At 37.4% G+C, this 26,062-nt stretch overlaps 1 protein-coding gene across 1 annotated transcript in view; it reads right to left on the bottom strand.

Moving 5' to 3' along the window:
* The window catches only part of Rs1 (Dead-box helicase Rs1), a 117,822-nt gene that overhangs the window by 10,801 nt on the left and 80,959 nt on the right, over positions 1–26,062 (bottom strand). Inside the window, exon 12 of the mRNA XM_067144654.2 lies at positions 7,851–8,045. Within this exon, the coding sequence (XP_067000755.2) occupies positions 7,851–8,045 (195 nt within the window). The remainder of the gene's footprint in view (positions 1–7,850; positions 8,046–26,062) is intronic.

Below are 26,062 nucleotides of genomic sequence, written 5' to 3'. Positions count from 1 at the left end.
GGAAAAAGTAAAGATTACAAGTAAAAATTACTGAGAATGTAATCATTACAAGTAATCTGATTACTTTTACTCAATTATTTCCCAATTCTGCATACATACACACATCATTATAGACTGTTATGTTTTTCAGCGTTAAGTCTGCAAACCTCAGCGAATACTTTACAAAGTATTGGAATGGTGGTTTTCAATCAATTTGTTTGAAAATTTTTACATTCTGTACTCCAATACGGCTATCATAATGAGACTCATAATATGTAATATATGTTTCGAGCTGTCAGTGGAGAGATGGCGTGCGAGGACATCAGTACATGAATAAGTTTGAGTGGTGTCTTTAAAAGTAGGAAAGATCACAATATGAAGATAAAGTTGGAATTTAAGAGGATGAATTGGGGCAAATATTCGTTTATAGGAAGGGGAGTTAAGGATTGGAATAACTTACCAAGGGAGATGTTCAATAAATTTCCAATTTCTTTGCAATTATTTAAGAAAAGGCTAGGAAAACAGCAGATAGGGAATCTGCCACCTGAGCGACTGCCCTAAATGCAGATCAGTAGTGATTGATTCACTGACCATTATTTGCAACTAGCACAGCAAACATTTCTGTTTGTTTTCTAGCTTAAAATCATTAAAAACCAAGTATAACCATTATCTCCTAGGTCTCCCCAAACTTTTCATACTCTCCATAACTGAGTCCATTAATGACACAGATAACCTATCATGCTCCATTTGTCTCCCATGATCCTACCCTCCAAGGCACTTCATACAAATAGATTCATCCATTCAGTTCCTTCCCAACAAAGCCTTTATTGCTTCATCACACAATCGGGCACAAAAATGTCATTCCCCTCCAATTATTGCAATTTGTAAAACCTCCCGTTTTTGGAATTTTGAAGTCCTCTTTCCCAATCTTCTGGCATATTTTCCTTTTCCTACACTTCAATCATCAATCAAGCACCACTGATCTGCATTTAGGGCAGGTGACAGGTTCCCTATCAGTTGTTCTTAAATAATTTCAAAAAAGTCAGAAATTTATCGAACATCTCCCTTGGTAAATTATTCCAGTCCCCAACTCCTCTTAACATAAACAAATATTTACCCCAATTTTTCCTTTTTTTGGTAGTTGCTTTACGTCGCACTGACACAGATAGGTCTTATGGCGACGATGGGACAGGGAAGGACTAGGAGTGGGAAGGAAGCGGCCGTGGCCTTAATTAAGGTACAGCCCCAGCATTTGCCTGGTGTGCAAATTTTCCTCTTGAATTACAACTTTATCTTCATATTGTGATTTTTCCTACTTTTAAAAACACCACTCAACTTTATTCGTCTACCAATATAATTCCATGCCAACTCCCCCATTAACAGCTCAGAATATTCTGCTTATTTGAGCAGCTTGTTCCCTTTCTCCCAAGTCTTCCCAGCCCAAAATTTGCAATATTTGCATAACACTATTCTTTTGTGTGAAATCACCCAGAACAAATCATGCTGCTTTTTGGATATTTTCCAGTTCTCCAATCAAGTAATTCTCTGGCAAGCATCCCATATACTGCAACCATACTCTAATTGCGGTCTTACTTATTGTGACTTACATGCCCTTTCTTTTACATCTTTACTACAACCCCTAAATACCATGATAACCATACAAAGAAATCTGTAGCATTTATTTACTATACAGTTTATGTGATTACCCCAATGAATACCTTTCCTTACATAAACACCGGGTTTGAACCCCACTATTGACAGCCCTGAGGATGTTTTTCCATGGTTTCCCATTTTCACACAAAGCAAATGCTGGGCTATACCTTAATTGAGGCCATGGTTGCTTCCTTCCCACTCCTAGCCCTTCTCTATCACATCATTGCCATAAGACCTATCTGTGCCCGTGCTTCATAGAGCAGATTGTAAATAAAATATATTAACACTTAGGTACTTACAGTGATCTCTATGAGGTACTTTCACCCTATCAACACAGTAATTAAAACTGAGAGGAGTTTTCCTCTTGATGAAACTCACAACCTGTTTTTTTTTCACCCTGTTTACCTTTGTACCATAGCTTGCTGTCCATCTAAAAATGTCCTTCTGGCACTGTTTCCACCTGCTTCAACCAGTTATCATTACACTACTTTCATGTCTGTTTCTTCCACATTATGTAAAAAGTGTATCCAGGCTTCACTCTAGTACAGCAAGTTTCTTCTTCCATAACTCTTATCCAGGAAGCTCCTGGGTCAAGTAGTGGACTATTGACCTCCATCCACTTTTTACACCTCCTTACACATGCATGCTGCTTCTGGAGTACTCCTTAGCACTTTGTCCTAATCCGCTTTGATAATTCATACAGACTATTATTACGGAGGGCTCATCACATCCAAAGGCATTTTTTCCGAACCGCCATTTTTCAATGAGTCCGCACCAAACCTGGAGAACAGATGCTCCCTTCATTTCCTCCACTGGGGATCTCCAGGGCTCCTCCACCTGAAACCGTTAGCCCCTGTAGACACACTTGGATTGTTTACCAACACCCAACGCTCTGCACTGAGTCACTGGCTGTACAGTATTTTTTTTTTTGCTTTACGTCGCACCGACACAGATAGGTCTTATGGCGATGATGGGATAGGAAAGCCCTAGGAATGGGAAGGAAGTGGCAGTGGCCTTAATTAAGGTACAGGCCCAGCATCTGCCTGATGTGAAAATGGGAAACCATGGAAAACCATCTTCAGGACTGCCGACAGTGGGGTTTGAACCCATTATCTCCCGGACGCAAACTCACAGCTGCGCGCCCCTAACTGCACAGCCAACTCACCCGGTATGGTCTATTCTATCCTGCAGCTGGTAACCCTGGCCAGACTGAATATCAGCCTGAAAAAAAAAGAGCAATAAAAAGAGTTTTAATCTACAAACTCACTTTTTTCTAACACTTAATTTGCTGCAACGTAAAGCAAACAAAAGACTGTACAGTCAGTGACTCAGTGCAGAGCGCTGGGTGGTGGTAAACAATCCAAGTGTGTCTACATGGGCTAACGGTTTCAGGTGGAGGAGCCCCAGTGGTCTTAGTGCTGGGACTGTCCGAGGACATGTTCAGTTCACCTGGTGCAGGTCTTTGTATTTGACTCCCGTGGGCGACCTGCGTTTCTGATGATCATAATGAGGTAAGGAGAGTACAAAACCGGCATCGGCACGAAGCCTACACCTGTCAAATAACACCGATGGGTCTGCTCACAGCTTTACGTCCCCATCCAACGAATAAATCACCATCAACAGCGTCGTATGCCTTCACTCCATTTGAACACTGAGAGAGGTTTGGAATTGAATCCAGGATTTTGACACACAATCTAGTGATTATAAATTGAATACCACCACCTCTCCTGCCCTGCCGGCCAACATTCTGATGGTGAAAATTTTTTCGACTACCAGGACTCAAACTGGCTAACCACGGTGTCAGACCATATAGACTAGACAACTTAGCAATCATGACCACTAGGCAGTCTCTCCTCTAACAAAATACCAGTGAGAGCATTTTTGTAGTTACTGTGAGCATTTTGCTATACCTTGATTTTACTTCTCTCACTATATGATTCTGGGAGAATATACACACCCTAAATAATTGAAATTTTCCACCTATTCCAGTTTCTAATTCCATGCCTCATATTCAATCCTCTTATATTTCTCTGCAATTCACATTACTTTAGCCTTATAAATGTTCATTTTTATATCATATTCGCTGCACGTGTTCTCAAGTTTCAGAATATCAGATGGTAAGTTTTCAAGTTTGTTCTGTTTTCCTGATGATATGACACCATATTAACTCTGACAGATTTAATGGTGATGCTGGGATGGAAAAAGCTTAGGGTAGGGCAGGAAGTGGCTGTGGTCTTAATTACGGTTCAATCGCTGCATTTGTCTGATGTGAAAAATGGGATACCATGGAAAACCATTTTCAAGACTGCTGATGGTGGGGTTCCAACCCATCATCTCCTGAATGCAAGCTAACAACTACATAGCCAATACCGTGCATCAACATAGCATACCTGCCAATCCCCAAAAACAAAAAATCGGGAGATCATGAGAACATCGCTTTTACAGCCATGCAATGTCGAAAAATCACACCGGCAAAAGATATAGAATGCAAAAATATGAGCATTTCCTAGATTCGGTAATAAATAGAAACTGTTCCAAAAATTGTTTCAGAATAAGATAATATTTATTTGCCCTAAGGAAACATCAAATCTTAAATGAACACACCACACCATATTGTAATGATAACCGATATGGTAAATTAAACTACTAACACAAAAAATAGCACTGTCCGACTATTACATGAACAAACGCTAGTTAAAATAAAACTTACGCAAGCCACCGAACAGTACAACAATCAGGACCACGGCAAACAAAACACAATGCAATGCAATCGAGAAAAAATAACACCAGATTTAAACATCGCGATATTCACTTTTCATTTTAAAGCTGCCAGCAAGAACAGGACTTACGACCACACGCCAGCTAATAAGGGACGCATCTCCAGCTACACACAGTGGTCGGTACAAGGACAACTTTCGGCATTCATAGTGACCCATAAGCAAATTGCTTTCAACCACTGAAGCAACATCCTGAAACTGTGAGAGTTTCGAAACATTTAAAGTTGTTCAGTCGTTAACTTCAAATAGAGAGAAATTATTAACATCGGGAGGTTGGATAGTAACGTAAGGAGTTGGGAGACTCTCGCCTAAATCGGGGGAGTTGGCAGGGATGACATAGTCTGTCTTATAGCTGACATTGGCAAAAGGGAAACGGCTTGCTACATTTTCATCCAACTGACACCCACCCTGGTATTTTACAGCCTTACCCTACCCTTCATAATTATTTTGAACTAAGAACTCTCACTGCAACTTGATTTTCAATATAAATGCCTTTGGTTGCCTCAATTACTTACCATTTCACTTTATTGGCCGTCCAAACATAATAAAGGTAGTCAGAATTATGAAGGGCTGAAAAAAAGTCCATTCAGCACTCCATATAAAAAGATGCCTGTGTCTAAAAAAAAAGTCTGGTGTCTCAGTTGTTGTTGTTTCATCATCATCATCATCATCATCATCATCATATTCATCATTTCCCCTTCTCCAAACCCAATTGGCTGTGGCACACCTTCCTCTCTCCTTCCACCACTGATCAAGTCTATCCATCTTGCTCTAGGTCTCTTTCTTGCTCTCTTTCTCTCAAACATAGCCTCTAACATCCTTCCTCCCTCCATTCTCTTTATACAGTAGAACCTTGATAATTCGAAATTGGTTAATTCAAAATCTCGTCAATTCGAAGCAGCTCTCATTCCCGGAAACATGAGATACGTTTTTCCATGTTATTTAAATTGTTTAATTCGAAATACGGATAATTCATAATTCGAGGAACAATGTCAGTCCCATTACCAAAATTCAGACTTTTCATTCAAAACTGCCTTTATATTAAAAACATTTTAAACAATCAAATTCAAAATTTCTCTATGTCATGAAAGAATGGGTCTTTCGGAACGTGCAGGGGTAGCTTTCCGCACTTTCACTCACTTTGTTGTAGCTACAGTGTGCTTCATATTTGCTAAGTTCAAGAAATCGTAATTCTTTTCTATTCAGCGTTTTAAGGAACGTCAGAATATCACATAGCATGCAGTGTGCGGAGAAGCAGAATCCGCAAACACGGGTGATGCCAACAGTTGGCGAAAAAGTGTGGCTCAAATAATCAATTCGTACGTACCAAACAATATTGTCAATCCTGATGAAACTGCATTTTTTAAATGCCGTGCCCAAATGGACTTCTGGTTTTTTTTTTTTTTTTTTTTTTTTTTTTTTGCTAGTTGCTTTACGTCGCACCGACACAGATAGGTCTTATGGCGACGATAGGACAGGAAAGGGCTAGGAGTTGGAAGGAAGAGGCCGTGGCGTTAATTAAGGTACAGCCCCAGCATTTGCCTGGTGTGAAAATGAGAAACCACGGAAAACCATTTTCAGGGCTGCCGACAGTGGGGTTCGAACCTACTATCTCCCGAATACTGGATACTGCCCGCACTGAAGCGACTGCAGCTATCGAGCTCGGTGACTTCTGGTTTTAAAGGAGAGGGGTGTCAGGCAGGAAACTGAACAAGGGTGGGGGTCGCTGTACTGAATTGCAATGCACACAGAAGAGAGAGACTTCCTTCCCTCATCATATGAAAGTTCGATAAGCCACAATGTTTTAAGGGCGTCGGGAACTTTCCGTGCAAGTACAAGACATCTAAAAATGCAAACAGTGCAGTAATCCAAGAGATAAAGCATTTGCTAAGGGGAGCCTCGTCTTTGAATCATTTTTTTCTTTTTTGCATGAGGTTATGTTTGCCAGTGTTTTATCTACGTGCATTATTTGAATAATGTAAATAAACCTTGTTGGATACATTGCGGAAATAGTGTTTTTCATGGCATTTGAAAGGTTGAAACTGAGAACCAAGGTGATTGCATGCATTCATGGGTCTTAGAATACTTTGTGACGTGGCAAGGGATGGCATTTCTGAAATATGAGAGAAGTGCAATGGCGGGAAATCGTACAAGGATAGAGTCACTGTACTGTGTTGTAATGCAGAGGGAAGCGAGAGACTTTCTCCCTTCATCATACGAAAGTTCAATAAGCCACGATGTTTTAAGGGCATTGAGTACTTTCCGTGCAAGTACAAGGCACCTAAAATGCATACAGTATAGTAATACAGTGAATAACGAACTTGCACAGGAGATCCAGTTTTTGAATCATGTTATCTTTTTTTTTTTTTCATTGTGTGAGGTTATGTTTGCCAGTGAGTTATCCAAGTGAATTATTTTAATACTGTAAATGCACCTTGTTGGATGGATACATTTTGGAAATAATTTTTTTCCCATGGTATGTGAAAGATTTAAACTGTGAATCAAGGTTAACGCATGCAGTAACAGGTCTTAGAATATTCTGTGAAGCCGCAAGGGCTGGCATTTCTGAATTACGAGTTGATGGTTATTTCGAAATCACGTCATTCGAAGTCCGATTTTTGCGTCCCAATGATTTTGAATTCACGATGTTTTACTGTATGTCCAAACCATCTTAATCTATTAACATTAATAATATTTTTGAGTGTGATTTGATAGAATGTGATGATGTTCTTTCAGGAACGAAACATGTCATTCAATTTTAATAAAGTTGTTTCTTTTTTCAAGTATAATTCTGTTATCATGTGTTTTCTTTTTAAGGTAGTTTATAAATTCATTTATACAAAATTAGTTTTGGCAGACTGAAGAATTTAACAGTTATAAATTAACTGAGTTGAACTGAAAAGAGATATCACAAATTTTAAAACAATGACATTTTGGCAACAATGGAAATACGATGAGGCATGACGAAATGTTCAACTTCTCTGACAAATATTACACAGTGTACAGTATTTTAAAATAAATCTTTTCTTACTATATTACGAAGTGCTCTACTATGCTGCCAGTAAATTTATCACTGAACTAGATTATCCATGTTTATCAGTTTTTTGTGCATGTTCTTCCCTTCGTTAGCCTGAACATCCAGGTGTTTACTGTAGAACCAATTATGTGAAAGAGAGGTTATTAATAATGAACTCCCAGGAGGAAACTAAAGCCACCATACTTAAACAAAATATTTTTTTGAGTTAATAATGTAATGTTTCTTTATTTGTTCCTGTTATGTTTGTTTTGGTATTCTAAAGTTTCATACTGATAGTGCCAACCATGAAAGAGAGTGAAATAGAATTAAATAGTTAAATAAGAAAGTTTTAAAATAATAAAATGAGATAATCTTAAAAAATCTATAAAATAACATCAACAATAAACGGGGAAGAAAATTAGTACCTTTTTCCAATCGGCGTTCTTTATCTGACTGGAACCACGAACGAGGAGCATCTTGCGTGCCTTTTAATAATTTTTCAGCACGGTTGGCTTGTTTTTCTGCTTTTTGGAGGGTTCGTTCTTCCCATTCTTCTTGTAAGATTTGTTTAACATCATCTTCTAATGCCAAGACACGTTCACGATACTTAGAAACTATATCTGAAAATACATAATTTTCAGGACAATAAATCTTAGATAAATGATGCTTAAATATGTATGCCTGAATATACTGTACATAACTTACATATCTTCCAAAATGAATACTACTACAGTGAAACTTCATTAAAACGTTTCTGCAGGGGACAAGGAAAAAGAACGTGTTAAGCGAGAAAATGTACTAATGAATATACAAATAAAATCTAACAGGGATATGGAAACACTAGACACAATTTTTTCTGACATGGGGGCATTTTACGTCACGTGTTTGCGGGTAGTGAAAACTATATGCATATCTACCATTTCTAAAGATGAGATGAAATCAATCAATCAATCAATCAATCAATCAATCAATCAATCAATCAATCAATCAATCAATCAATCAATCAATCAATCAATCAATCAATCAATCAATCAATCAATCAATCACTACTGATCTGCATTTAGTCGCCCAGGTGGCAGATTCCCGATCTGTTGATTTCCTAGCCTTTTCTTAAACCACTGCAAAGAAATTGGAAATTTATTGAACAATTCCCTTAGTAAGTTATTCCAATCAATAACACCCCTTCCTATAAAGGAATATTTGTCCCAGTTTGTCCTCTTGAATCCCAACTTTATCTTCAGGAAAGTATTAAACAGTGTGAAAAACATGACAGAACATATATGAAAAACTTTTCTGCTGGGGATTATAATATAACAAGTACCAGTACACTGAAAGGTGTGAAAATCACGACAACAAATATGAAAACATGCACACAGAAGCCAACAAAAATATCGAAATAGTATTGCAGATCAGACTCTTTCTAAAACAGAGCAGTGGGTTATTAAACATTATTTTTTGGTCACACTCTTATACAATGAATTGGAGGTTACAATGTATTACAGAACTAATTAAAAGTCTTATTTGAATCCACATTATCAATACACTTATTAATGAAAGAAAACTATTCATTTAACCGTACAAGTCAACCATTCCCTTCATCAGTGGTCAGTTCAAAGAATAAAACAATATAACACAATCTTTTGCATGGAAAATTCTAAATTCCCATGGAGGGAATTATATATTTTTCACCAATAGAGCATGTGAAAAACAATCTTTTGTTTTTACAATTCAAAGAAGTATTGTGTCCTAATACACCATATCAATGAATAAAGAAAATTTATGAAATATTATAAAAATACATAAAATTTTGTTGAATTGAATGAGAATACTTATATAAATTTAAGAACTTCAAGTTTTTCTTCTTTTTGTTCCTTAAATGATCATATGCTTGTGTGTAAGATAAATTTCTCAACTTTCCAACACAGTCAATTTTCCCTTTTTGGCCGAATGTAATAATTTCATGTCATTAGAAATGTCTGTAAATTTATGATTATTTTCAACCATATATTCTCCCATTGCCGAATATCTTTTATGTTTGACTGCATTAACATGTTCTTTATACCTTACAGCCAAACTTCTTCCAGACTGTCCTATGTATCATTGTTTACACGTTTGGCATGTTAATTTGTAAATTCCTGATTTATTAAATATATATTTATTCTCTATCTCATCTGAATTGAAAATTATCTTATTAGTATCATTATCCATTTTTTTATGCAACATTGATGTTCTTTTTTCTGAAAATTTTAGCCAGTTGATAAGAGTGCTTATTTCAAAAAGTTAGAACTGCAGATTTCTTTTTCTCCTTTTGCTCTTTAATTAAAGTTGTTTTTGGTGCATTTTTAACTTTATTTATCATTCTATTAATAAATCGTTTGGAATATCCATTGCTACGAGCAATTTGATGGATTATATTTATCTCTCTATTATAATTCTTCTTAGACATAGGTATGTTCATAGCTCTATTAATTAAACTGTAAAATGTTGTTTTTTATGTTGACCTGGATGATTGGAGTTGTTTCTAATAATAGTATCTGTTTGAGTAGGTTTTCTGAAAATATGAAAATCAAAATGACCAGAATTTCTAGTAATTGTTAAATGTAAGTCATTTAAATTCCTATCATTTTCAGATTCCATCGTAAAATGCACTTCTTTTATCCAAAGTATTTAAATACTCTAATATACCATCAGGTTTAACCTTTTGTTCATTGATAATAACAAGTATATCATCGACGTATCTCAACCATGTAATCAATCAATCTATTTTATCCACTATTTTATTATATTCCATGTAATCCACGAATATGTTTTCTAAAATACCTGAAGCCAGCAAACCCACTGCTAGGCCTTAACACTGTTTGTAAATTTTGTTGTCAAAAACGAAATAGTTATTTTCCAAAGTAAATTCTAGTAATGTTAAAAATTCTTAATTTCAACCTTACTTAATTTGCTGTGTTGCATTCAATTCAATTCTTTCTTTCTATTTTTATAGTATCTATGATAGGAATGTTGGAGTACATATCTTTGATATCCAAACTATGTATCGTGTAGTAGTCTGTCAGCTCAAAGTATTCTCATTCAGTTCAACAAAATTTTATGTATTGATCATTTTTATAATATTTCATAAGTTTTCTTTATTCATTGATATGGTGTATTAGGACACAATACTTCTTTGAATTGTAAAAACAAAAGATTGTGTTAAATTGTTTTATTCTTTGAACTGACCACTAATGAAGGGAATGGTTGATTTCCCGAAACATGTATGGTTAAATAAATAGTTTTCTTTCGTTAATAAGTGTACTGACAAGGAGGATTCAAATAAGACTATTTTAAATAGTTCTGTAATACATTCAGACTAGTCAATACGGATTAACCTATCATGGTTGAGTTTATCAACAGTTGGAGGTTACACTCGACCATCTGCAACTGCAAGGAATAACTTTGGCCGCCATTTTGAATCAAACAAAACTTCGACCAACTTGAGTGAACGAGTCAAAACTCGAAGGTCTGAGTTTCAACATTCGTCACCTTTGAGTGCTTATGCCAGTACATATTCTGGCAGATTTTAATTTTGTCTTCATTATTAAGGAATTTTACATGATTTTCTATATCCATAACTAGGCTATCACAAGATAAATATGCACTACTCTAGACAATTTCACATGATTATGCTCCTGATCGAGATATAGGCTACTGTATCACACAACAAATATTAGCTACACATTTCTACCTTCTGAATGGAATGTGAAATACAAGCACAAACAGACTCGCTCTGCTATTCAGCAATCTTGCTGCTAACCGGCAAGCAAACTGAGCATTCCTGAAGCTAACGGCTTGCTCCCCGAAAGTACAACTTATTCTTTGAAATTCAGGAAGGCCTTTTTCTGTAACTACGCAACTGTGACAACGGCTCTTACCCGAGCTGGAAATCACGTTTCTTTCAGAAGGGATGACAAATACAGTAATATTTTCAGGTCTAAGAAAAAATGTGATCGTACTAAGCGGTGATAGCAATAATTCGTGACACAATAAGTGAGGTATTTTTTATATAGACTTAATATGCCTGTTGCTCACGGTAAAATTTTCTGTCAAATTTATTGTACAATAATTTAATTTTATAAAATTTATGTTGCTCACGGTCAAATTCAAGTTCTATAAAACATTTGATAAAACTTTTCATAAAATAGGAGATGTTCTATTCCGTAAAATTAATTTTATGAAATGAACCAATCAGCGAAGCTGACATCACGATGATGCTGGCGCAACGTCATGAGAAGATTGTGAAGCTCGATTGTAAACCAACACTTCTTTCTAAAAGGCAAGATCTGGGTGGACTAAGGAAGCTGTTAGTGTTTTACTGGACGAATACCAGAAACATCGTTGTTTGTACGAAGTTAAAACGCCACTTTACCACAACAGAAATGCAAGAAGAGAGGCAGAAAACACAATCGCCAAATTCCTATATGAATGCTGGTCTTCTAACCTCAATTAATTTTCAACCAAGGACAGCAATCCTCTACCTTCTTCTCTTCTTTTCATCCAATCCCGAGTACAGCATTTCCTGGCATTTCTTTTCTTCCTTTTTATCACTGTACAACATATAATTACAGCTAAAGCAGCAAGTTTTGCTTTGTTTGTTGGAGTCATACTCTCAAACACTGTTAAGCTGAACAGCTGATTCTTGATTTACAAGTTCATCAATAGATGGCAGCACATACACATCTTATTTCAGAAGTGAGTTCATAGATGGCCATCCTGATACTTCCACGGATTTTATAAAATAATTTTACCGTGAGCAACACAACTCTTCACCAAATTTTTATAAAATTAACTGTACAACAAATTTTACGAAACATTTTACCGTGAGCAATAGGCATTAATACGATGAGATTCAACTTTGAATTTATGGCGTGCTAAGTGGGAAAACGTGTTAACGAGGAATGTACTAACGAAGTTTCACTGTAATTCATTTAATAATAATAATTTGTATGGTATCTTAAGAAACAAAAAGGAAAAGAGGGATCACGTAAACACCAGATTTGTGAAGGATGAAGGCGGCATAATATTAACAAAGCCAGAAGATATAAGAAATAGATGGAGAGAGTATTTTTAGAAGTTGCTGAACATAAGAACTAATGACAGTCATTCAATGGACCACTAGGAAAGGCAACTAGTTGATGATAAAATGGATAAAGAAATGACAATGAATGAAACTGAAATGCCAGTAAGATGAAGAACGGAAAAACTGCTGGAATAGATGAAATTTCAGTGGACATGATAAAGGCAGCTGGAGCTGTAGGCCTGCAGTGGACATATCGAGTTCTCAGGATTGTCTGGGAGAATAAGGAGGTCCCTGAGGATTGGCAAAATGAATAATCATCCCGGTTTTCAAGAAAGGCAATAAGAAAGTATTGAATAATTACAGGGGAATTACTCTGATATCCCATGTTGCTAAGATAATGGAGAGAATTCTGGAAAGTAGGATAAGGTTGAGGGTTTAAAATCAGATACAGGAAAATCAGTTTGATTTCAGAAGTGGAAGGTCAACAACAGAGCCCATTTTCATTATGAGACAACTAATGGAAAAGCAATGGGAGTATGGGAAAGATATGGTGATGACATTCATTGACATTGAAAAGGCATATGATAGTGTCCCCAGGACTAAAGTTTGGGACAGTCTGCTGCAAAAAGGAATTGGACAAGGAATAATAAGAATGATCATGGCAATGTACAAGGAATTTTGTAGTTGCGTGCAAACACAAGTTGGCAGGATAAGTTGGTTCAAAATCACTAGTGGGTTGAGACAGGGAAGTGTTCTATTGCCAATCATGTTTACAATAGTAATGGATGACATCATGAGAACAGCAAAAGCAGCATATGGAGGAAGAGAAATGAACATGTTGTTATTTGCAGATGATATTGTGATTTGGGAAGAAGACGACATGAATGTTCAAGAACAGTTGGAGGTGGTGAATGGGAAGATTGAAGAATGTGGATTGAAAATAAATGTAGAAAAGAGTAAAACTCTTGTTATGACTAGAGGGGAGAAAGAAGGGAAAGGCCAGATTAGACTTGCAGACAAGGCCCTGGAAGTAGTGGAGATGTTCAAATACCTGGGGAGTGAATTAATGGAGAATGCTTGACTGGATGCTGAAATTGGCAAGAGGATTCAAGCTGGAAGCTGTTTCTCTCATAGTGTAAGAAACATGTTATGGGACAAAGATGTGACAATGGAAGAAAAGGAAACTATGCACAACATGTATTACGTACCCATAACAACTTAGGGAGAAGAAATTTGGACAATGACAAAGAAGGATGAGAGTCAAATACAGGCTACTGAAATGAAGTTCTTGAGGTGTAAGATATAGAAGAGTAGAGACAAAATAAGATATGAGGAAAATCCAGGAAGAAATTGGAGTGGAAAAAATGAATGATAGAAGAGAGAAGAGCCGACTTAGATGCTTTGGGCACATAAAGCGAATGAGTGATGAAAGAATGCCAAAAAGGGTGATGGAAATGCAAATGCAAGGAAGGGGAGGCCATGGACAACCACGATTGAGATGGAAGGACACAATCCAACGCAGTATTAGTGAAAGAAACCTGGACTGGGACATCATTATCATCATCACCATCATCATCATCATCATAATACCAAAGAAGAAGAAGAAGAAATCCTTTCAATAGCTACTGACTGTGAGCTGGCCTGACAAGGATTCCACTGACATGCTAGTAAAACTACCACACCTTCATCATCATCATCACTGTACAGTTCTAGTTTCCCGGGTACTGTTACCTTCACCCACATTTAAGCACTCAGAAAAGCAAGGGACTTCCATTTGTCTCCACCCATATGTATTTTTGTTTCTGTAGACTCTCAGATTTCTTAAGGGAGAACTTCTTACAATCTTACATACTGTTTGTTCATCATATAAAGACAACCGAGTCATCCTTTGAAAAGTTACAGGACAATTGCGGCAGTCGATATAAAAAGGGCCCATAGTTTTGTCCACCATTTTCTGTAGTTAATAACGGCGAAAGATTTAGTGAGATATGTTGAAAACTGATGTTGTTACACCTGTTTTAAGTTACCCGTGCAACATTTTCCAGTTCGTGGTCACAGATTCTCACAGTGTGATAGGAACTTTGGACTAATCAGACAGTACATTAACCCGAAAGAAATGATTCGGAAGGCCAAGCCTTATCTCACTGCAATGGTATTGTGCCTCAGAAACCCTTCTCCATGTTTGAACTTACAATGGATGTAGACCTACTGCCAGACTGGGATAAGTTTTTATCTCCATTATTTTTGGACAAGCTAGTATCCAGAAATAATTCTCCATTCACAACAATGCAGTATGTGATCATAAACACAATTAGAGGTGGTCCTGATTAGTGTTCTCACACCTTCACTGCAAATTTCAACCTTTTTTTGCATTTGGAAATGTCCTTACAGACAACAAAACTTCACCACTGAAGAGGCCATTCCCCAAGACATCGACCAAAAGAAAGTGAACGATATAAGAAGCCTGTACAAATTTTTGTCTGAAGGTGATGTTGCGTTTATTGAAGGGATGAAAAACTAAGACAGAACAGTAAATGAAGTACGTAGGGCCTTTTGATATAATTCTCTGACACTGTTAACAGACCAACACTGAACAGAAAATGTTATTCTCTGACAATACTGATCTATTGCAGCCATTTAATTTTTCCACAAACTCAATCTTTGGTATGAATATTGGATTACATTTAATTTAAAGCACTGTATTTAAGTCTTGTTTATTGAATTTTACCACTGAAAATGCTGTCTGTGAAAAAAATGATTTAAAAGTTCGTTTTTATTTAATTCATGAGCCACTGAAGTCATATTTTACATTAATTACATGGCAATCCTGAATACCACCCGCCACCGAATAAGACCCGCACCCTAAATTTGAGATGGCAAAATATGCAAAAAAATAAAAAATCAACTTACATGTCTATTTAAATTTCTTCAAATATACCACAAATATAAATTCAAACAACTTAAATCATCACAAAAATCGTAAACAAAATTGGTCCAATACTCAGATCATTCACAATTCACCGTCATCATCTGAAGTTTCACCATAGCAACTTTCGTTGCTGGCATCTTTCCACAAATAGTCGTCCTCACTACCGTCCAATGAATTTGAAATTCCACATTTCTTAAAGCTTTTGGACACTAGATCGTTGGGAATGCACGCCCATGCGGTCTTGATCCAGCTGCATATTAGTCCCATTTTAGGCCTCTTCACTCATCCGGTTGGTGTTAACACGTGATTACCATCAGACATCCATTCGGTGTACAACTGTTTCATTGCAGTTTTGAAAGGCCAGTTCACGCACACATCCAACGGCTGTAGAATAGAAGCAAGTCCTCTGGGAATTATTGCAAGATCGGTTTTTCCTTTCCTCATTATATCTTTTACGGCATCAGTTTTATGTCCTCGGTAACTGCCCAACACAAACATGTTCTGTTTTTGTAACAAAGTTGTTTTTTTTTTTTGCTATTTGCTTTACGTCGCACCGACACAGATAGGTCTTATGGTGACGATGGGACGGGAAAGGGCTAGGAGTGGGAAGGAAGCGGCTGTGGCCTTAATTAAGGTACAGCGCCAGCATTTGCCTGGTGTGAAAATGGGAAACCACGGAAAACCATTTTCAGGGCTGCCGACGGTGGGGTGTAACAAAGTTCTCGGGCGACGTTGCCAGATGCACTTCACCCACTCCTCAACTAACGCACTGTCCATCCAGCCGGACTCATGTGTTCTAACAATAACACCGGACGGCAAGTTTCCTTTCAGAAGTGTTTTCCTCTTCAGAACCACATATGAAGGGAGTTTGGTTTCATCTACTAATACACACAACATTACCGTGCATCGTTACTTTTCGTTACCACCTGTTCTGATAGTTACACTTTTAGAACCCTTCATATCCACTGTATTTTCCAACGGCATTTCAAAATAGACAGGTGTCTGGTCAGCATTCCCAATTTGCGACAGCAAAAATAAGAATTTTGCTTCCTCAAATGAATAATGTGACGCTGAAAGGCTGTTATTTTTCTTCATATGCCCCAGGGAGACGTTGTGAAATAGACGTACATCTCCGAACGCACAATCCCTTTCTCCGATGAAAGTTTTGGATCCATCCGCGGCTTGCAGTAAAACCCTGTGTTTTTGAGTTCATTTGAGATCACTAGTGCTTTCAATTGACACATTTCACTAGAAACTCCATATCCTAACTCACGTTTTTCTATCACGAATTTGTGGAGTCATTCTTCAATTTCCGGAAACACTGCACTCTGCCCGCGGAAACTTTTTAGAAGTTCTTCCTTCTTCTTCCGCCAATCACGAATACACGATTCATCAATATCGCACTTTCTGCCAATGGCACGATTTCCGTATATTTCAGCTTCGCTTACAACTTTAAGTTTCTCACGCACAGTAAATGACCACAGACGTGGTTTTGAATACATCGCTTCCTACTGAGACAGCACTTTCACGGGACAGATATGGAACTCGAATGTGAGCGAGGTAGACTTCCGTAACAAACAGTCTTGACTCGCAAAGTATGATATTCCACAAGATCAGCTATTCGCGCACCCAGCATGCCAGCAACACTTGTGAAACAAATGACGATCGAGCATCCGCAGCAGTGGCTTTCATATTTACTGCATATTTACCATATTCATTGATTTACCGTATTTCATTTCCTCACATTTTGCGTTTACATACCACTGTAACAGTATTGAGAAAAAATCAATCTTGTTTTCTAGAACGCAACTAAAACACAATAAGATCTGAATTCCTGTTTACATGTGGTATATTGAGTATGGTAACCGTATTCAAATCTATTTCAATACTCCGTGTAAACGTAGTAAATATTTATGAGAATGAACGGCACCCAAGATTTAGAACCAATATTTTGGGGGGAAAAGTGCGGGTGGCATTAGGGATTATACGGTATTAATATCACTCACTCCATACGCTTCTGAGGGACGTGAAGTTCCCGTGCCGATCTCACAATCCTCTTTCATCCTTTTCGATCTTGAGCCTGCTCTTCCCAGTTATCAATTTGGAGGGTCCGGCATACCCAGTTGATCTTCTTCCAGGTGCTTCAGGGTCTTCCTGAAGGTCCCTTCCCATTATGAGATCCCTTGGTTAGATCTACTGATGCTCTGTTATCCTGCACCCTCAGTACATATCCAGCCCAGCGCAGTCTGTTGGATTCTATAGTTTGTCGTTGAGAGTATGTGTAAATCTCATTATTAGACCTTTTTTGCCAGGTTGAGAGAGGATCGAACCATGGGCCAAATATTTTTCTATAAACTTTATTCTCAAAGACTTGTACCTGCCGCTGCTCATTCTTGCTTATACTCCATGTCTCGGAACCATACAGAAGTACTGGTCGAATGAGTGTATTGTAGATAATCATTTTTGCATTCCTCGTTAAAAACTTGGAGCCTAATATAGGGCTCATAGAGTAAAAATGCCTTACTTGCATTCTTTTCTAGCTTGGTGTTCCTGTTGTCTTTGGATTTGCTCATCAATTAATACACCAAGGAATTTAAACTCCTCTACTCTTTTAAATATATATTTCCCAATCTTCAAAGGCAATCTGTCAACCTCCTCATGATTCGGCCTCTGTATAATCATGTAATGTGTCTTTTTATCATTTACCCGTAAGCAAATTTTTGCTGCCATTTCCTCTAGTTCCACAAATAACTGCCTAATTTCTAATTCATTGCAGCCAATAAGAACAATATCATCTGCATATTAAAGGACTTTATGCTGTCTCTCTAATATGATGCCAGCAGGTACAAGAGCTAATTTCCTGTGAATGTTGACTAAAAGAGGAGACAGTGTCTCAGACCAGTTTTATTCTGGAAGGAACTTGATTTTCTGCCCTTGAGCAAAACACAGCTAACATTACCATCCATATACAGTTTGCACATGTTAATTAATTTTATGGGAAAGCCAAACTCCATCATGATGTTCAACAGCCCTTCTCTATGGATTGAATCATATGCCTTGAAGAAATCTATAAAGAGATAATGAACTGACTCCTTATGTTCCCACACCTAATCATTAATAGTCTTAATTGCAAATGTGTTGCCTGTAGTGGATCTGTTACTACGAAAACCGTTCTGATAGGCCCCAATAACATTTTCAGCAAATGGTTTTAAACGCTGTAAGAGAACGCTGTTTATCAGAAATACCATTGCACGCAACACAATTTCTGTTAGGCACGTAAATGAGCGAATGATGTGGGTAGATTTGGCAGTTGAAGGAATTAGGATGAGAACTGTCTCAGTTTATTCACCCTGTGAGGGTGCAGATGAGGATGAAGCTCAAAAGTTTTATGAAGCATTGAGTGACATCATGGTCAGGGTCAACAGCAAGGATAGAATAGTGCTAATGGGTGATTTTAATGCGAGAGTTGGAAATAGAACTGAAGGATACGAAAGGGTGATTGGTAAATGTGGGGAAGATATGGAAGCTAATGGGAATGGGAAGCGTTTGCTGGACTTCTCTGCTAGTATGGGTTTAGCAGTTACGAATACATTCTTCAAGCATAAGGCTATTCACCGCTACACATGGGAGGCTAGGGGTACCAGATCCATAATAGACTACATTTTAACCGACTTCAAATTCGGGAAATCTGTTAGGAATGTACGAGTTTTCTGGGGATTTTCAATCTTACAGACCACTACCTGATCTGTAGTGAACTAGGTATCTCTAGGCCTAGGGTAGAGAAAGTGAATTCTGTCTGTAAACGAATAAGGGTAGAAAATCTCCAGGACGAGGAAATTAGACAGAAGTACATGGATATGATTAGTGAGAAGTTTCGAACAGTAGACGGTAAGCAGGTTCAGGATACAGAAGGAGAATGGGTGGCATACAGGGATGCTGTAGTAGAAACAGCAAGGGAATGCCTAGGAACCACTGTGTGTAAAGATGGGAAAAGGCGAACATCTTGGTGGAATGATGAAGTGAGAGCAGCTTGTAAACGTAAAAAGAAGGCTTATCAGAAATGGCTCCAAACAAGGGCCGAGGCAAACAGAGATTGTATGTAGATGAAAGAAACAGAGCGAAACAAATAGTTGTTGAATTAAAAAAGAAGTCGTGGGAAGATTTTGGTAATAACCTGGAAAGGCTAGGTCAAGCAGCTGGGAAACCTTTCTGGACAGTAATATATAATCTTAGGAAGGGAGGGAAAAAGGAAATGAACAGTGTTTTGAGTAATTCAGGTGAACTCATAATAGATCCCAGGGAATCACTGGAGAGGTGGAGGGAATATTTTGAACATCTTCTCAGCGTAAAAGGAAATCTTCCTGGTGGTGTTGTGAACAGCCAAGCTCATGGGGAGGAAGAAAATGATGTTGGTGAAATTACGCTTGAGGAAGTAGAAAGGATGGTAAATAAACTCCTTTGTCATAAAGCAGCAGGAATAGATAAAATTAGACCTGAAATGGTGAAGTATAGTGGGAAGGCAGGGATGAAATGGCTTCATAGTGTAGTAAGATTAGCATGGAGTGTTGGTAAGGTACCTTCAGATTGGACAAAAGCAGTAATTGCACCTATCTATAAAGCAAGGGAACAGGAAGGATTGCAACAACTATAGAGGTATCTCATTGATTAGTATACCAGGCAAAGTATTCACTGGCATCTTGGAAGGGAGGGTGCGATCAGTAGTTGAGAGGAAGTTGGATGAAAACCAGTGTGGTTTCAGACCACAGAGGGGCTGTCAGGACCAGATTTTCAGTATGCGCCAGGTAATTGAAAAATGCTACGAGAGGAATAGACAATTGTGTTTATGTTTCGTAGATCTAGAGAAAGCATATGAAAGGGTACCGAGGGAAAAGATGTTCGCCATACTGGGGGACTATGGAATTAAAGGTAGATTATTAAAATCAATCAAAGGCAACTGGGCTTCAGTGAGAATTGATGGTAGAATGAGTTCATGGTTCAGGGTACTTACAGGGGTTAGACAAAGCTGTAATCTTTCACCTTTGCTGTTTGTAGTTTACATGGATATCTGCTGAAAGGTATAAAATGGCACGGAGGGGTTCAGCTAGGTGGAAATGTAATAAGCAGTCTGGCCTATGCTGACGACTTGGTCTTAATGGCAGATTGTGCCGAAAGCCTGCAGTCTAATATCTTGGAACTTGAAAATCGGTGCAATGAGTATGGTATGAAAATTAGCCTTTCAAAGACTAAATTGATGTCAGTAGGTAAGAAATTCAACAGAACTGAATGTCAGATTGGTGATACAAAGCCAGAACAGGTCAATAATTTCAAGTATTTAGGCTGTGTGTTCTCCCAGGATGGTAATATAGTAAGTGAGATTGAATCAAGGTGTAGTAAAGCTAATGCAGTGAGCTTGCAGTTGCGATCAACAGTACTCTGTAAGAAGGAAGTCACCTCCCAGACAAAACTATCTTTACATCGGTCTGTTTTCAGACCAACTTTGCTTTATGGGAGCGAAAGCTGGGTAGACTCAGGATATCTTATTCATAAGTTAGAAGTAACAGACATGAAAGTAGCAAGAATGATTGCTGGTACAAACAGGTGGGAACAATGGCAGGAGTGTACTCGGAATGAAGAGATAAAAGTTAATTTAGGAATGAACTCGATGGCTGAAGCTGTACGCATAAACCGGCTTCGGTGGTGGGGTCATGTGAGGCGAATGGAGGATGATAGGTTACCTAGGAGAATAATGGACTCTGTTATGGAGGGTAAGAGAAGTAGAGGGAGACCAAGGCAACGATGGTTAGACTCAGTTTCCAACGATTTAAAGATAAGAAGTATACAACTACATGAGGCCACAGCATTAGTTGCAAATAGAGGATTGTGGCGACGTTTAGTAAATTCACAGAGGCTTGCAGACTGAACACTGAAAGGCAAAACAGTCTATAATGATAATGTATGTATGTATGTATGTATGTATGTATGTATGAGAATAAAAGACCAAATTTTGTAGACCGTGTTTAAAAGAGATATGCCATGATAATTTTGAAGTTCTCTCTTATCCCCTCCTTTATGAATTGGGACAATAAGTGATTCCTGCCATTCTTTTGGAATAGCTTCATCGTGCCATATCCTTAGAATGATCTTATATATGTACAGTATTTATGTAATCTTTCTCCACCGTATTTAATAAGCTCAGCAGGAATGTTGTCACTACCTGAATCTTTATTGTTTTTTAAACGCATAATACTTTGTAATACCTCCTGATATGATGGCTCTGCTATTTGTTCTTCTGATGGGGAACTAGATGGTTTACCAATACAGGTTTCTGGATCACCACAATTCAGCAAGGAATCAAAGTATTGCTTACAGTAATTTAATCATTTGTCCTGATCAACAATTAAATTTCCAGACTTATCTCTCATAATACTCGATCTTGGTTGAAATCCTTTCTTAATTGTGTTGACAGTTCCATACATCTTGCGGATGTTTCTGTAGTCATCTTGGTTTGATTCTATTTGTTGTCTCAGGTAGACTTTTTTCTTTCTACGAATTGATTTACTACATAATTTTTTTCCCCTGTATAGTTCCTCAACATCTACATTCTTATTAGACTGCAGCCACTTATTATGCCATATTGCCACTTCATTAACTGCATCTTGACATGCCTCATCGAACCATTTCTTTTTCTTACTAACACCTTCTGGTGTCACTTTCATTGCTACTGTTGTCATGATTTGTTTTGCGTTATTCCACACTCGTTCACAAACTTTGTCATTTGTTTCATCAATGTCTTCTGTAGGATCTTCTCCCAGAATATCAAATCTCTTTGCAATTTCCACATTATACATTCATCTTTCATCCTCCTACTTCAGTTTCTCAGTGTCAACTTTGCATCTTTCCTCAGTCTGTGACTTACAAGAGGTTTTCAATTTAATTTTAATAGAAGCAATTGTCATATTGTGATCAGATCCTATCTCAGCTGCTCTGTAAGCTCTGATATCAGTTATGGAGCTTCTATGCCTGTTATCAATTAGTACACGATCTATCTGATTGGCAGTCTTACCATCACACGAATACCATGTTTCCTTATGTATTTGTTTATGTGGGAAAGTGGTACTCTGCACATTCGTATTTGTGGATGTAGCAAAATTGATACTCTAATGGCATTATCATTGCTTTCGTAGTGCAGACTTTCCCTTCCTATTGTTGGCACAAAAATGTCTTCCTTACCAACTTTTGCACTGAAATCACCTAAAATCATTTTGACATGTTTGAATAATTTATTCTACACTTCTAACAAATCCTCATAAAAGGAGTCTTTAACGTGATCATCCTTGTTGTTTGTGGTGGCATGGCAGTTCTCCAGTGATATGTTAAACCGTTTAGAATGTACCCTCAAATAGCATAGTAGCATAGTCTTTCATTCACATGTTCAAGGACAGCACTGACGATACTAGTGAATTTTGGACACAAAATGCAGTACCAAATTCGTGGGGTCCAGTTTCTTTACCACTCTTAAAAAGTGTATACTTCTCCATGTCCTGTATACCATTACCTAATAATCTAGTCTCTTGAATTGCAGCAATTCCCACTCTGTACTTCTCCAGCTGACCGTCTTGCTAATAAACGGTGTATAACTTTTATATAAGGTTTATACACCGTTTATATGAAATTCATTGCTAATAAACCATGTACAGTAGAACCTCGATAATTCAAAATCAGTTAATTCAAAATCCCGCCTAATTCGAAGGAGGTCTCGTTCCCAGAAACATGAGATACAGTTTTGCATGTTATTTAAATGGTTTAATTCGAAATACAGATAATTCGTAATTCAAAGTACAATGTCGGCCCCATTACCAATTAGACTTTTAATTCGAAACTGCCTTTGCATTTTAAAACAGTAGTATGTTTCAGAGTAATTTCACCTCGAAATTTATCCGCGTCATAATAGAACGCGTGTTCCGGAATGTGGAGTGGTACTGTAGCTTTCCACATTTACACCCACTTCGGTGGAACTACAGTGCGCTTCATGATTACTAAGTTGAATGAAATCGGAATTCTTTTGTATTCAAACTTTTAAGGAACGCCGTAATATCACGCAACGGGCAGTGTGCGGGAAAACAGAATCCGTGAACACTGGCGATGCCGACAGTTGACGAAAAAAAAAAAACGTGGCTCATATAATAAATTCGTAGGCACCGAACAATATTGTCATTGCCGATGAAACTGCATTACTTTATTTTAATGCGAGCCCAAACGATCATATGGTTTTAAAGGAGAAAGTGCCAGCCGGATAATCGTACAAGTGTGAGGGATGGGGGTCATTGTAGTGCGTTGCAATGCACATGGAAGCGAGAAACTTTATCCCCTCGTCATAGGAAAGATCGATAAGCCATAATGTTATGGGCGTCAGGCACTTTCCATGCCAGTACAAAGCATCTAAAAATGCAAACAGTACAGAAATCCAAAAAATAATGCATTTGCACAGGGGAACCAGCATAATTTATCCTCGTCTTTGAATTGTGATATTTTTCTTTCGTTGCGTATGGTTATGTTTGTAAGTTATTTACTCAAGTGCATTATTTGAACATTGTAAATGCACCTCGTTGGATACATGTTGGAAATAATTTTTTCCCATGGCATTTGAAAGGTTTAAACCGTGAATTGAGGTGATTGCATGTATTAATGAGTCTTAGAATACTTTGTGACGCGGCAAGTGTTTACATTTCAGAAGTAGCCTACAAGAGAAGTGGCATGGCGGGAAATCGTACAAGGATAGTCATAGGAAAGTTCGATTTTAAGGACATCGGGCACTTTCTGTGTAAATACAAGGCATCTAAAACGCTTACAGTATAGTAATTTAATGAATAAAGTACTTGCACATGGGAGGCAGCATAGATTTCTCGTCTTTGAATCGTGCTTTCTTTTCTTTCTTTCGTTGCGTGAGGTTATGTTTGCCAGTGAGATATCCAAGTGCATTATTTGAATACTGTATATGCACCTTCTTGGATACATTTTGGAAATAGTTCTTTTTTCATGGCATTTGAAAGGTATAAACTGTGAATCAAGGTTAACTGCACGCAGTAATGGGCCTTAGAATATTTTGTAACGCAGCGAGGGTTGGTACTTCTGAATTGCGAATTGGCGGTTAATTCGAAATCACATAATTCGAAGTCCGATTTTTGAGTCCCAACGACTTAGAATTAACGAGGTTTTACTGTATAAGCCTTCTGTCTATACGCACATTATACACAATCCTACTAATAAACTGTGTATACCAAGCTTATACACCTCTTCAGCACAAAACGTTACTAATAAATTGCATATAGGCTCTATCATGTATAAGACTGTTATAAACAGTAATGCATGGCAATTGTTATACACCGGTTATACAGTCACGGGACCTAGTTTAAGAAGTGTATAAGATAATCCATTGCATTTAACAGTATTTCTGTGCACTCATATGAATACCATTGGTGGTGTAATTTGACTAACTGTATTAATTACGAGTTCAGTGACAGAAGTGGATTGAAATAATGAACAATTGTGATGATTTAGCGCATGATAGTTTAGGTATCGCCTGTTTAGGTTATGCACAATAGAGTCACTAAGTCTCTCTTGGGTGTCTATGGCTGAATTTTAATGAATTGTTGCCCTAGCCGTCTTACACCTCCCGAAGAAGAAGAAAAAAAAATGGTAATTGTAGTCCAACCTCCCAATTTGCATGGTCAAGCTGCCAGAACTGCTTTCATCAATAATTACTTTTGAGGTGACAAGAAATGAAGAGCAGATATTATGTGACTAACAGACAATGTTCTTTACAAATTCATCTTAATTTATATTTACAGAGACGGAATGACAAAGTATAACTATAAAAGAAATGATGGTTGGGCGTATTTTTGTGTAATAAAGTGTTACTGCTGAATAGATTTTTGAAATTGCGAGTTTATTATACATTATCTGCCTCTACAAAGATCTTGCTTAATAGATTTTTGAAATTGCGAGTTTATTATACATTATCTGCCTCTACAAAGATCCTTCTCAAATTTGAGTATAAAAAGGGACATATTCCTCGACATAAAAAATGGTATAACTTGAAAACCGTACGTAATATGATTTCCATACTTTGTAGTTGAATACGCAGAAATATGACATATAAATTTCTAATAGAAACTTTTTTGATCAAACCTTTCTTTTAGCTACAAAAGAGGTTTTCCTTTCTCCTGAAAAGTAAGGTTTTTGGATTGTGTACCCTTTTCAACTCGCCAATTCAATTATAATTGCTTACATTTTCTGTACTTTCCCAGTTAGGAGCTTTTGATCTTTTCTTAAGCTTTTCCATTTCTTTTTTTTCGTTCATTGCACAAGCAAGCTGAAGAAATGTTGATATCAATATGTCATTTTCCATCTGTCTCATGGAATGACAATGAATAACTATAAAAGAAATGATGGTTGGGCAGATTTTCGTGTAATAATGTGTTACTGCTTAACAGACTTTTGAAATTGCGAGTTTATTGTACATTATCTGCCTCTACAAAGATCTTTCTCAAATTTGAGTATCAAAAGGGATATATTCCTTGACATAAAAAATGGTATAACTTGAAAACCGTACGTAATATGATATCCATACTTTGAAGCTGAATACG

Source organism: Anabrus simplex, chromosome 3 (genome assembly GCF_040414725.1).
Source record: "Anabrus simplex isolate iqAnaSimp1 chromosome 3, ASM4041472v1, whole genome shotgun sequence".
Lineage (NCBI taxonomy): Eukaryota > Metazoa > Arthropoda > Insecta > Orthoptera > Tettigoniidae > Anabrus > Anabrus simplex.
Note: the sequence above shows the minus strand (reverse complement) of the source record. Positions and strands in the feature narration are given on the sequence as shown.